General features: G+C 38.9%; 1 protein-coding gene across 8 annotated transcripts in view; it reads left to right on the forward strand.

Annotated features, from left to right (window-relative positions):
- Positions 1-12,622, forward strand: part of HEPH (hephaestin) — a 102,708-nt gene extending 90,086 nt beyond the window's left edge. For 3 of the 8 annotated variants that reach the window (XM_032620694.1, XM_032620697.1, XM_032620696.1), the window contains 6 exons: positions 1,411-1,517; positions 2,612-2,837; positions 5,269-5,408; positions 6,261-6,423; positions 9,288-9,332; positions 11,692-12,622. In XM_032620694.1, the coding sequence (XP_032476585.1) occupies positions 1,411-1,517; positions 2,612-2,837; positions 5,269-5,408; positions 6,261-6,423; positions 9,288-9,332; positions 11,692-11,924 (914 nt within the window). In that variant the 3' untranslated portion in view covers positions 11,925-12,622. The remainder of the gene's footprint in view (positions 1-1,410; positions 1,518-2,611; positions 2,838-5,268; positions 5,409-6,260; positions 6,424-9,287; positions 9,333-11,691) is intronic. The other 5 variants (XM_032620695.1, XM_032620698.1, XM_032620699.1 and 2 more) reach the window with 4 other exon arrangements.
- The last annotated feature ends 271 nt before the right edge of the window (positions 12,623-12,893 follow it).

A 12,893-nucleotide genomic window follows, 5' to 3' on the forward strand; every position in this document is an offset into this window, starting at 1 on the left:
TTCAATATTTTTGCAGATTATACTCCATTATAAGATATTTTAAGATAATTGCTATAATTCCCTGTACTATACAGTATATCCTCTTTGCATATCTTTTTTATATAAAGTAGTTTGTTTCTGTTAATCCCATCAAACAAACAAACAAACAAATAAATAGTCTGAAGTCAGGGAGTCTGATTCCTCCAGCTCCGTTTTTTTCCCTCAAGACTGCTTTGGCTATTCGGGGTCTTTTTGTCTCAATACAAATTTTAAGATTGTTTGTTCTAGTTCTGTAAAAACTGCCATTGGTAATTTGATAGGGATTGCATTGAACCTGTAGATTGCTTTGGGTAGTAGAGTCATTTTCACAATATTGACTCTTCCAAAAAAACAACATGGTATATCTCTCCATCTGTTGTTATCATCTTAAATTTCTTTCATCAGTGTCATAGTTTTCTGCATACAAGTCTTTTGTGTCCCTAGGTAGGTTTATTCCTAGGTATTTTATTCTTTTTGTTGCAATGGTAAATGGCAGTGTTTCCTTAATTTCTCTTTCAGATTTTTCATCATTAATGTATAGGAATGCAAGAGATTTCTGTGCATTAATTTTGTAACCTGCAACTTTCCCAAATTCATTGATTAGATCTAGTAGTTTTCTGGTAGCATTTTTAGGATTCTCTATGTATAGTATCATGTCATCTGCAAAGAGTGACAGTTTTACTTCTTCTTTTCCAATTTGTATTACTTTTATTTCTTTTTATTCTCTGATTGATTGCCATGGCTAGGACTTCCAAAACTATGATGAATAATAGTGGTGAGAGTGGACATCCTTGTCTTGTTCCTGATCTTAGAGGAAATGCTTTAGTTTTTCACCATTGTGATGCCTACTGTGGATTTGTCATATATAGCCTTTATTATGTTGAGGTACGTTCTCTCTATGCCCATTTTGGATTGGAGCTTAATGACAAGTTAAGTCTGGCTAAGTATTTGAGGCATCAATACATGCAGATCATAATTGACATCAGAAAGATGGCTTAAATCTTCCATGGAGACAGTATGGAAAAAGAGGAGAAGAGGACTAGAGACAGAGCCTTGAAGAAACAGCTGCATTTAGGAGGCAGCAGCAGGATAAGGAGACCAAAACAGAGCCAAAGAAGGAAGGTCATTATAAGCAGGGAGAATAGTAGCAGAACTGCCTTACTAGAGTATTGGACATGAATATTTAAAGATAGGGACAGTAGAAGAGATGTTGAGGGTGTCCCAGGAGGGAGAAGAATAAAGTCACAAAAATAAAATGAAGACTGATATGGAAATGATGGAGAAATATCTTAAAGGCCCTGGGACTCACCTGCCACAGCCTCTTAGGGATACCCAGGAACTGGGAGAAATTTCTGATCTGGTCTAAATGGAGACTCCTGTTACCACTTCTAGGTGAGGTTCTCACTTACCAGTGGAACATCCCAGAGAGATCTGGCCCTGGGCCCAATGATTCTACTTGTGTTTCCTGGATCTATTATTCTGCAGTGGATCCCATCAAGGTAAAGACAATATTGGCTTCCTGGAGTTGTCTCAGAATTGGGCAGGCTGCCTAGTAAAAAGAAGTTATTAAACAGATGTAGCAAGAAGCCCAGCACTAAAGTCCAGGGTTCAGGTGAAATTCCTCAAATGCTGGGCTTATTCTAGTAGTTAGGAGGAGGGATGAAAGGAATAGGTAGCATCACATGTTAGTTCTGAGGATTTTCTTCCTTGTTTCTTCTTCTTGGATAATATAAGGCATTATGTTATCATTCAAGAAACCTAGAATTTGTTGTCAAGAGATTGGGTTTCTAGCCCAAATTTTGTTCTGTCTTGCTTTTGAAGTGACTTTAGGCAAGTCATTCTGCTTCTGTTTCCTGGAAAATGGGCTTATCTATGTAGCCACCCATCCACAGGCAGATGTCAGCTATCATTTATTGAGAGCCTACTACATTTTACCTGGTGCTTTGGATGATACAAATGTAAGATACAGTTCCCATTTTCAAAGAGTATGATCTAGTTGTGGGAGACAGATGAATATAAACATAACTTTGACATTAAATATATAAAATATAACTATATCTATATACACAGAATAAATTTTAAATATAGCATAGTATTAGCAGCTCTATAAAACCATTTAATAGAAATTGCTGTGGGGGTCCATGAGAGAGTGATTACTTCTGCTTGGAGGAGAGGATGAATGAGGGGGAAACTGGAGAAGGCAACATAATGATAGGTAGACATACATTGAGCCTTGAAAGCTGAATAGCAGTATGATAAAGGATAGGGATATGGTGGGGGGGGGGCATTACAGGAAGAAGAAACAGCCTGAGAAAAGGCATTGTGTTGTGAAAATGATTGGTGAGTTTGGAGATCAACGAATAGTCCAGCAGAGGTAAATCATAAGTGAGATGATAGCATATCTTTCCTATGTCCCAAGATTGTTGTGAGGATCAATTCAGATAATATAGATGAGGTGCTTATAAATACAAGACATTATGATGAAGTGCTGAGGGCACAATGGGCTTGGGTGTTAGCCTGTCTCTCTGTAGAGCACTACCACCCAGAAACAACTCCATCTAGTTCACTCTCTCCCTCTTCCTCCTATCCTTAGGACATGTACAGTGGCCTGGTGGGACCCTTGGCCATCTGCCGAAAGGGCATCCTAGAGCCCAATGGAGGACGGCATGACATGGACCGAGAATTTGCCTTGTTATTCTTGATTTTTGATGAGAACCAGTCTTGGTATCTGGAAGAGAATGTGGAAACTTATGGGCCCCAGGATCCAGGCCATGTTAACCTACAGGATGAGACTTTCTTGGAGAGCAATAAAATGCATGGTCTGTAGAAAAGAACCTAACACTCTTCCAAAGAAGTCCCTACTGGCTGCATGGGGGTATCTGATAGGCCCATCACAACCCAAGGGAGCATAATTTCTGAAAGGATAGGAAAGTGGAATGGGGACAAATTAGAAGAAATGTCTCCTACTACAGTATTATATATTTCATACATAAAATAGGTAATGTGGTCTACGTTAGTTCAAGTGCCCAGAAAGCAGGAAGCTGACTCTGTAAAGTTGCTGTGGTGACACTAGCACATTTTAACATATTAGAGAAGGCAAGATGGACATTTATGACCCTCAATGTACCTGGTGCACTGGCTGATTAGGGCCTCTCTACTTAAAAATTCTGAGTTTAGTTTCTCAATATTATCTTATTTCCTTACCACTCTGGATCTGAGATCTGTTTTCTCAATATATTCTAATATAGTCAAATGAAGGACAGCTTATCTTTTAATCTATTTTTAAAACAAAGGTTCAATTTACAGATGGAAGGATTGGAGAGAGAGCCTCAGAGAGCAGCATACTGGGTTATATTACATACAAATAAGAGCTTCTTGATGCTCAAATGGATTTTGGAGGTAAATTGTGCACTCAAGCCTTCCTTTGTTCTAGAGATTTGTGTATCTTTAAAAAAATAGAGAAAATCTCAAAGAAGAGGGAGAATTTAAGTGCAGCAGAATGTATGAAGTGATTTCTCACTATCTCATCTAGTGTAGTATTTCTTTGATTTGAGGATAAGTTGCAGCTTTTATAGTGACTCTACTGGAACTCAAAAGTAGTATCTCATTGTCACACAGATTCTAGCTATTTCCCCTTGATGGAAATATGAGTGATTCACATTGAATCCAGTGATTCACAAACTTTACAAAATGAATTTTTTTAGCTCCTTTCAAATCAGAGAAATAAATTGCCCCAAACCAAAATGGAAAGAGGACACAGATCTTGCTAGTGAAGGGGTTTAGCTAATGCTCATTTCCATCTTTTTGTTTATGTGTTTATTCATCCAAACTCTTCAGGTATCAATCTATCTACCTATCAAGACTTTGTTGAAAACTCTCTGAGTGCTGAGACTAGAGAAAAAAATAATGTTGGTGTCTGAGGGCAAACAAATAATACCCTTTCTCTCACTTCCAGATTCCTGAACCAATTGAGAAAGAGGCAGAGATGCTTAAGATCAAATGCGAACTTACTGAGAAAGCTAATTTGCAAACTGAATTTAGTTCTGCAACAAAATGGGCTTACTAATACTACCACAACAATGGATAGATTTTTCATCCTGTCATTGACATAAAGGGACAATACCCTCCTCCTTCACAGGGATAAAATCTTCCCCATGATGGAATAACAAATCCATCTGCACCACTTTCTATGGTCAGTCTGAGTTGAGCATACTTAGTCCCTTCTCTCAAATACAAAATTTGGCCAGAGTAAATAGGCAATAAATGTTCCTTCCATTATTTCCTCTCTTGGGATGTAGAGTATAAATCATCTTCCCTCTGTGAGAACATGAAAAGTGGGGGTGTGTATCCTGGGCATAGTCTTGACAGTGTGAATTAACATGGTGATGAGTGGTTTGTTGTTTTTAAAGCATAGGATGTGGCCTGGAAAGAGGCAGATGATGAGTCCCATGTGCTAATATCATTATAAATTCCAAGAATGTGACAGGTATTTTTTAAAACATTTATTGTAGGCTCAGGTGTCTGCTGGGTGTTCTGAAGAATACAAGGAATATAGTATATACATTTATGTCCTGCCTAATAGAAACCTACAACCTAGTTGGGTATATAAAATTCCACAAATTAAAAGATAGGTAAATGTATAAGGCAGTTTCTAGTGAGTTCCAAAGTGTGGTACAGACAGTACTGGAGGAGTTCAGATGTGGAAAGGAATGCAGGCAATGAGAGGTGCTGAGAGGCGCTAGATCAGGGAAGTATTATTAGAAGAGGTGAAGGTATGACTGGGCTTTGAAAAGATGGATAAAAGTAGGGAAAATTTCTGTGAGGGAAGATCAGAAACATGAGCAAGAACACAGAGAACATGAATATGGGACCATATGGGGGGGATGGTGAAAAAATCACCTTAATTGAAATAAATATGTTAGATAATGGTAGATGAGTTTGGGGAGGTAGTTTGGGGCTGTATTTTGAAGGACCTTGTTGGCTGAGCTAAGGAGGCATGGACTTGATATTTTTGGCAGGAGGGAGCTATTAAAGTATTTTAAGCAGCAGAATAACATGATCATATTAGTTATTTAGAAAGACCACTCTTGTAACACCAATGTGGAAGATAGACTGGAGAGGGACAAATGGAATAAAAATGAGAGAATTTAGGAGGGTATTGCTATCATCAGAGATGATAGGGATTAGCTCTAGGGTAGTGGCAGTGGTAAGTCAAAATGAGAGATATAAAATAGTTTTCTTCTCTTACAGCCATTAATGGAAAGCTCTATGCCAACCTCAGGGGCCTTACCATGTACCAAGGAGAACGAGTGGCTTGGTACATGCTGGCCATGGGACAAGATATTGACCTACACACTGTCCATTTCCATGCAGAAAGCTTTCTCTATCGGGTGAGCTGGAAAAGAGACTGAGTCCCTCAGAGTGCTTTGATATCCATTAAGAAAGAAGAGAATAAAAAGAAACATGATAATAATCAGTTAAAAGAAGAAAGGTCTTGTACATAGAGTATTGATCGGGGAATTCTAGTTTGGCTTTGTATCCCAAGGTCAGTCATTGCCCTCCAGGTCTTAGCTTTCCCCTATGATATAGAAGAAATGAATGGCTCATTTATGGGATAAGGAGATTGAAGGAATAAATGTAATTGGGTCTCAGTCAGGGACTTGAGGTCCAGTAAGCAGTCATCCTGAGTGAGAAATTTCAGAGTAGTGTCTCACAATCTCTGAAAGTCCTTAATCCATTCCTGAACTTCAGTTCAGGACCTACATGGGACTACATGTGGGTTTTGAAGAAGAAATTTTGTCTTAGGAAAAGGGGTCAGAGCTGTAGGCATTAATGTGGACTTAAAGACTTAGAAGTCCTGATAAAGGTGGTGGCATAGAGGAGAAACTAAATTGAGTTTCATTTCTAAAGTAAATATGTGGATCCTTCCTAGGGGTCAAGGCTTAAGCCTGCTAAAATGTATGGATATACTAGTTTTTATCCCCCTAATGAAAGACTAAATGAACTTTACCTTGGGACACTTTAAGAAAAAGTAGGAAGAGAGAGTCTCCTCTGTTGAGTCAGTTTGTATGGGTGGGTTCACAGAGGAGATGGATAAGATGGAATCTTTAAGCTGTTCTCTGATCTGTGAATCTTGAAGTTCCATGTCTCTGGTATGGATACCCAAGCCTTTTAATTCCTATAAGTTCTGAGACTATCTCTACCCTTCACTTTCTCTCTCTCACCCACAATCTCTCTTGCAGAGTGGAGAGAGCTACCGGGCAGACGTGGTGGATCTGTTCCCAGGGACCTTTGAGGTTGTGGAGATGGTGACCAGCAACCCTGGGACATGGCTGCTTCACTGTCATGTTACAGACCATGTCCATGCTGGCATGGAGACTGTCTTTATGGTTTTGTCCCAAAGAGGTAAAGCCTAATTAGGATATCTTCTGGCACTGTATCTAGCCTGTAAGAACCAGATAATCCAAGAAGTGACTTGCATCCATCTTCTGATCCCAAGAAGACAGAACAGACCCCTTCTAGTGTTCTCCCAACCAATATTTCTCATTCCCTGTTGCTCCCCTGCTCATGTCCCCTCCTAATTTCTTTGATACTTGTTGAGCTCACATGAATTGACTCAGCCTGGCTGGGCTGTATGCATTGATGCTTAGTGTAGATTTGCTTCCTTTGAATACATTTAATTTGTATGTAAATTTATTATTTTAGAGTTTATTAGAGGTATTAACTATTTCAAAGGAATCTTATTAATGAGTTCTTTTTTTATAAAAAGGAAAAATATAATTCTAACAGTCACCCCTTAATTAGTTTGTTTTGTGGGAATTGTCTAAGGCTGGAAAGAGATATTAGCCTTCAATTACAACTAATCCCAGACAGACACTAACAAGGATGGAAAAAACTTTTCCCTTGTATTTGTTATATGGAGACGTAATAGCCAGGGTATTTTCTTTACCAATAAATCTTTGTTCACCACCAATAACATAGAAGAGTAGGCTGTGTTGAATTTTGTGTCCTTGGGCCATCAAAGCATTGAGTCTCACTTCTTAAGTCTCTTAACCTGAATCCAGTACTCATCATTATCCCCCTTGCAAGAGGCTCAATAGAAACTCTTGGGACCCACATGAATCCAGAGAGGTATTTTTTCTCCTGTTCTTTTTTTTTTTTTTTAAGTCATGCTGTTTTGAAAACTGGTTATATTGAGGTAGGTATTCTGGGATTCCCAGCCATTGACATTCTGTCAGCAGGAATAGAAAGTGGGAAAATGTCTTTAGACATTTAAACAGGGCTAGCAAACCAGGGTAGAAAATACAACTCTGCTATTTACCCCCAGGGAGGGAGACGAATAATTGTACATTATGATTTCCTATATCTTTGGAAAAGTTTGTTCTCTGGTAACACATACTGCTAGAATGTGTCTTCCAGTTACTACTGTAGTACTATTCCCTACCACCCAGACAGGCACACATAATTCTTTGTTGTATCCTGTCAGTCCTTAGAATCAAACTCTAGTGGTGAATTGATATATCATCAAGATGCTATAGATTCAAAGCAATAGATTGTCTCCATGTGTAGTAACGGGTCATGTCAAATATGGACCATCTAATAGATAAGAGACTGCATCAATACATATCATCAAGGAACTTCCATGAATAAGAATAACTTACCTCTCTCTATAATAATGAGCAAGTCCATAAATTTTACCTATTTACCTTTTGTTTGTTTGACAGACTATGGTCTAATTTGATATTGTTCAAATCACATATAAGCTAACAGGCCAACCAGAGGGAAGAGTTGAAGACAGATAGGGAATAAAAGACTAATTGTTGGAAAGGGCTTCCCAGGAAAGAAGCAGGGGATGAAAGTCAGAGCTACGAAAAAATATTAGAGTGGGGTAAGGTCATTTTTTTTCTACTAAAAGAAGAGAGAAAACAGAAAAGACCAATGTGTAGGTTTGGGTGAGAGGCTTGACAAATTAGATATTTCTGTCTGATGGTCTGTGTTTCATCTGTGATGGAGGAGACAGAGTCATCTACTGAGAATGAAAGATAGATGGTAGTGTAAGGGGCTTTAGAAGAGTGGGCAAAGTGGTTATGAAATAACCACTCTGGGTGGTGGGGAAAAAGTTACTCTGAGTGATGGAAAATAAATTAATTATTGCCAAGCAGCACTGAGGACTTAGTTGAAGTTGGACCCAAAGAATACTGATCTTTACAATTGTGTGATGTTTCTCCATCAGCATTCATCATAATACCAGAAAAAAATACAATGAAAGTATAGTTACTGGGGTTTCAGCAAATGATTATAACATTCCTGGTAAGTTAGTAGTTGAAGTGATAGACAATGGAGTCCAGCCTGGCCAGGAATGGAAGAAAAAAACAGGATGAAACTGGTGAGGTAAGAAAAATGGAAGTGTCCAGGAGCTAGAGGTCTTCATGAGAGGAGAAAATAACAGGTGAAATAGAATAAATAGCATTAGAACATGGAGAGAATAGGAGGCTGTTGTTAGATTTTAGACTTATGAGATGGAGCAAGTCTGCATAATTAGCCCAATGTGACCATAAGAGTGGTTGATAGAGTTGGAGTATATTTGAAATTTGTTAGAGTTAAGAGGTCTAAAAACTGTGAGGCTTAAGTGTTGGATAGGTCAACACTTATGATGGGAATTGAAGACAAGAAAGACTGAGCCACGTACCAAAGACTTCCATGAATGAAAACTGCTAGGTAACAGTGACAAGAAGTGGTTGTGATTTTTTAGCCAAGTAATATAAGCCTCAAAAGAGATGGATCTTTGCAAAAAGGGGAGGAATAATAAATAATCTCAAAGCAGTATTGAGAAGATATAAAGGAAGTATAGTTCTCAGAAAAGAGCTCAGCCTCATTAAAGCAAGAAGAGGAAGAAGTATTCTAAAATGGTTGAATATGTAGGGATGCAGGTTTGACAAAGAACAGGGGCTTCCTGAAGGAAGGCTGGGAAAAGGTGGCAAAAAGAGCAATAATGAGGATAAAGTGTCAATAAATATGTAAATTTTGGCAGAGGGATGACTTACCTTTTGGACTCCTAAGACTATGCTCTTGCTTATATTTTGTGTCACTGCTCAAAATCAAATCCACATACCAATACTGATCTTGATCACAAGATAGTTAATTCCAGTCACCTCCATTTTGCTTACTATATCACAGAGAGTCCTCCAACCATTGCTAACCTCCTACAACAAGCCTGTGGATAGGTAGGAAGAATAATAAGACTAACCTCTTTTCTCTTTTTCCTCCAGAACACTTAAGCACTACCACCATCATCTCTGAAGAGACTGGAAAAGGTAGGGAGAAGGATACACGGATTGGGTAGTTATATATGTTGTGCATTTGGGGAAAAGTTCAGTGCCTCTAGAAGATGAGTTTCATATGGCTGAAATGTGGACCTCAATACTAGCAGAAAACATCCTGAGATTTATTTAAGATTTCAGAAAACAGGAATCTAAGGTTAAGTTTCCAGTTAAGCTTCCCTCAGCAGGTTTATTCTCTCTGACCTCCATGCCCAACCTCCTGAGTTGAGGAAAATTGCCTCATCCTCAGTTGAAGGCTGCTATCTTATCCTCTTACTAATGTATGAGGGGAAATAAAATTCAAGGTCTTGCTGAGTTGTGAATGAAGGTGCTATAGTACAGATATGAATTCCCCACAAGGACAGTGTGAAACTAGGACAAATGCCATTCAGTCTGCACCAGGTAATTAATCTTTCATCTATAGAATACTAAATAGTTGATGCTTTAGAGCCATCCATCTCTGTACTTCCAGAAAATAGAGCTTCTTGTTCTATCCAGGCTGCGTTCAAATAATGCTTTCACTCTCTACCTCATTTGTACCTGAACTGAGAAATATTCATAAAGTTGTGAGAGGCTAGAATAGATGTTAGAGATTTTCAGTTTAGTCTGGAGGTATTTCAGCTCTGTTTGGAAAGGTCCTAATGATCTAAGTATCTTATAAATAGTCAACCAGGGGACTAGGGTATGTCCTGGAGGGTTAGGGAGAGGTAAGGTGAAGCAGAGAGAGCAGAGTGACATACATATATGTATATGTATTTGTATATGTATATATATATATATATATAGTATATATATATTTATATATACATATTTTGTGCATACATTTGTATATGCATTTGTACATATCAGTGTGTACATACATACATACATCCTCATAAGCTCTTGTTTGTTAAAGAGGTTAAACAGTGAGGAAAACCCCTCAAAACTGGTGGTCTACTAAAGCCCAATATTTTCTGCATGAGAAACTGAGAGATGGAAAGTGATTTTTCCAAGGTCACAAGAGAAGTAAGTAGTAGAATGTAAACTCAAAACCAGAATGTTTCCCAGCTTCCATTTGAACTCATTATATTTCATCTTCTCTCAGTTTTGAAAGAATATTGATTCATCCAGTTATACATTCATCAAACACATACTAACTGCCAGAGACACCACAAAAGTAAGACATTGTCACTATTTTCCAAGAGAATCATGCCTAAAAGTGGAATGAGACACAGAGACAATAATTGCAGTGCTGGATACTATGTTATTTTTTTTAAGTGGGGAAACAATAATAACAACGGATCAATTATTGTGCATTTGATGTCTTCCAGGAGCTATGTTAAATATTTTATAAATATCAACTCACTCAAGCCTCACAATAAACCACTGAATTAAGTATGGTTATTATCCCCATTTTATAAAAGAGGGGACTGAAATCCAGAAGTGAGGGTGGATTAGGTCACTTGGCCCAAGCAAGTAAATTGTGGGAGTACAAACAGTACAGGTACTTTGGGCACACAAAAGAAAGACCATTGTTAGTTATACAGCTGAATTGAAGAAAGCTTTGCTGAGACGTATAATGTTTAAGCTAGGGATAGAATGGTGAGGAAGAAGAAAGGGTGTTCAGGCAATGGGAGCAGCATGAGAAAGTCTTGGAAGCCTGAAGAGGCTCACCCATTCTGTAGAACAAATAATGAGTTGCTATCCCTGAAGATAGTAAATAAGAGTAGGCTAAGTTAGAACCTGATCGTGAGAGTTGCAATGTCTGACTTGAGTATGAGCTTTATTCCATAGGCTGATTGGAGATCATCAAAAGTTTGTATGCCAGGAACTAAGAAAATTAGATATTTCACCTAGAAAGATCAATGTGACATCAGTGTTATAATGACCCAAAGATGTGAGAGACCAGACAGCACAGAGACAGGCTCTTGTCATGGTCCAATGGTCAAAGTGAGTATTGATAAGCTAGATAATTGAGTCAAACTACTTCTCAGGAGTTTCTACTTACTGCTCCCAGTTCTACCCTCTGGAACCACGCAAACCAAATTCAATTCTTTTTTTTTTTCTACATCACAGGTTTTTATATATTTAAAGAAATATGTCAAGGCCCTTCTCACTCTGAGTGTTAGCTCTTTCCATGGGGGGACTGGTGCCTCAATGCTTCCTAATAATTTTCTCAGCTATGACATTTTTTACGCTAGTTCTCTGTAACCTCCGTATCTGTCATCATTGGCTGATCTTTTGAGGGCTAAGGATAGTTTCTCTGTCCTATTTGGATGACCTTATTTCTCCTCTCCCAGAGTTGACTATAAAATAAGACATTTTAGAGTATTCTCCATCCCAGGGTTCCCACTTGCCTCTTGTTCCATTTCAGTAGCAATTCCCAGAGACATTGGAGAAAGCAATGTGAGGATGCTGGGCATGCAGATCCCTGTAAAGGATATCGAGATACTGACTTCTGTCTTGATTGCCATGGGTGTCACTCTCCTGCTCATTGCTCTGGCTCTTGGTGGTGTGGTGTGGTACCAGCATCGGCAGAGAAAGCTACGGCGCAACAGGAGGTCCATCCTGGATGACAGCTTCAAGCTTCTGTCTCTCAAGCAATAACAGCTGGATCCTGGAACTGCACATCTGGGACACACTCCCAGAAGGCCATGGACTAGCAGCTGACCTCACTGTCACTGTCAAAGGGGAATGGGTTTTAGAGAGGCAGAGGAGGGAATCAAACTCAAAAGAGTATTTCTTCACTAATTTATTTACATGGAAATGATATGCTTTCTTTTTCTTTAGTTTCTTTACTCCACTTGGGCACCTGGGGCTGAGTCCCCTAGTATCTAATGTCAGAAATTTCAACAGCTATATTATATCACCCACTGACACTTGGAAGGTCTGGAAATTTCTAAAAACTGACTCCTCTCACAAAGTAGATACCAAGAGTAAGGTTCACTGATTAGGTTTCTCCTGCTTTCCAGGACTTAGGCAAGTTCAGTTTGAACTGAGGCTAAGTGAGCTATGATGATAATCCAAATCTAAACTAGGACTAGGAACATAGTCTTGATGGGGAATGGGTGGGGTGGGATTTTAAGATCCAAATTGTATTTTGATTCTTCTTGGCAGTGGACTATTTTGGTTAAGTGGGTAGATGGAATATTGTTGTCATGAGCAACTACAACCTTTGGAGGCAAAAGCTCCTCAGGAAGGCAGTACTCCAAGTTCTTGGCGCATTTGCACTGAAGGGAATGTTGAGTGTCATCTCCATGTTTTAGTCAGAAAATCCTACACATTAAAGTTCTTGTTAGAACACCATAAGAGTGAATTTGGTGAATTTGATTGTCTCTGTGGCCTCTGGGAGGTTGTGACTGTTATTGAAAAAGAGAGCACTCAGCGAGACTGGTGGGGGTGACTAGTGTTGGGCATAGAATGGGTCTGCCTATCCTTTGTGGACCCTGCAGTTTGTGTTTTGGAAGTGAAGAAGCTGCCCAAGAGGAAGCCTCAGAATCAGTGGTAGGTACCATCGTTTGACCCATAAGTGCCAAAAGTATTCTGAATGCAAAGAAAAGTTGCCAGAGGGAAATA

The sequence above is a fragment of the Phocoena sinus genome, chromosome X, assembly GCF_008692025.1.
Source record: "Phocoena sinus isolate mPhoSin1 chromosome X, mPhoSin1.pri, whole genome shotgun sequence".
Classification (NCBI taxonomy): Eukaryota; Metazoa; Chordata; class Mammalia; order Artiodactyla; family Phocoenidae; genus Phocoena; species Phocoena sinus.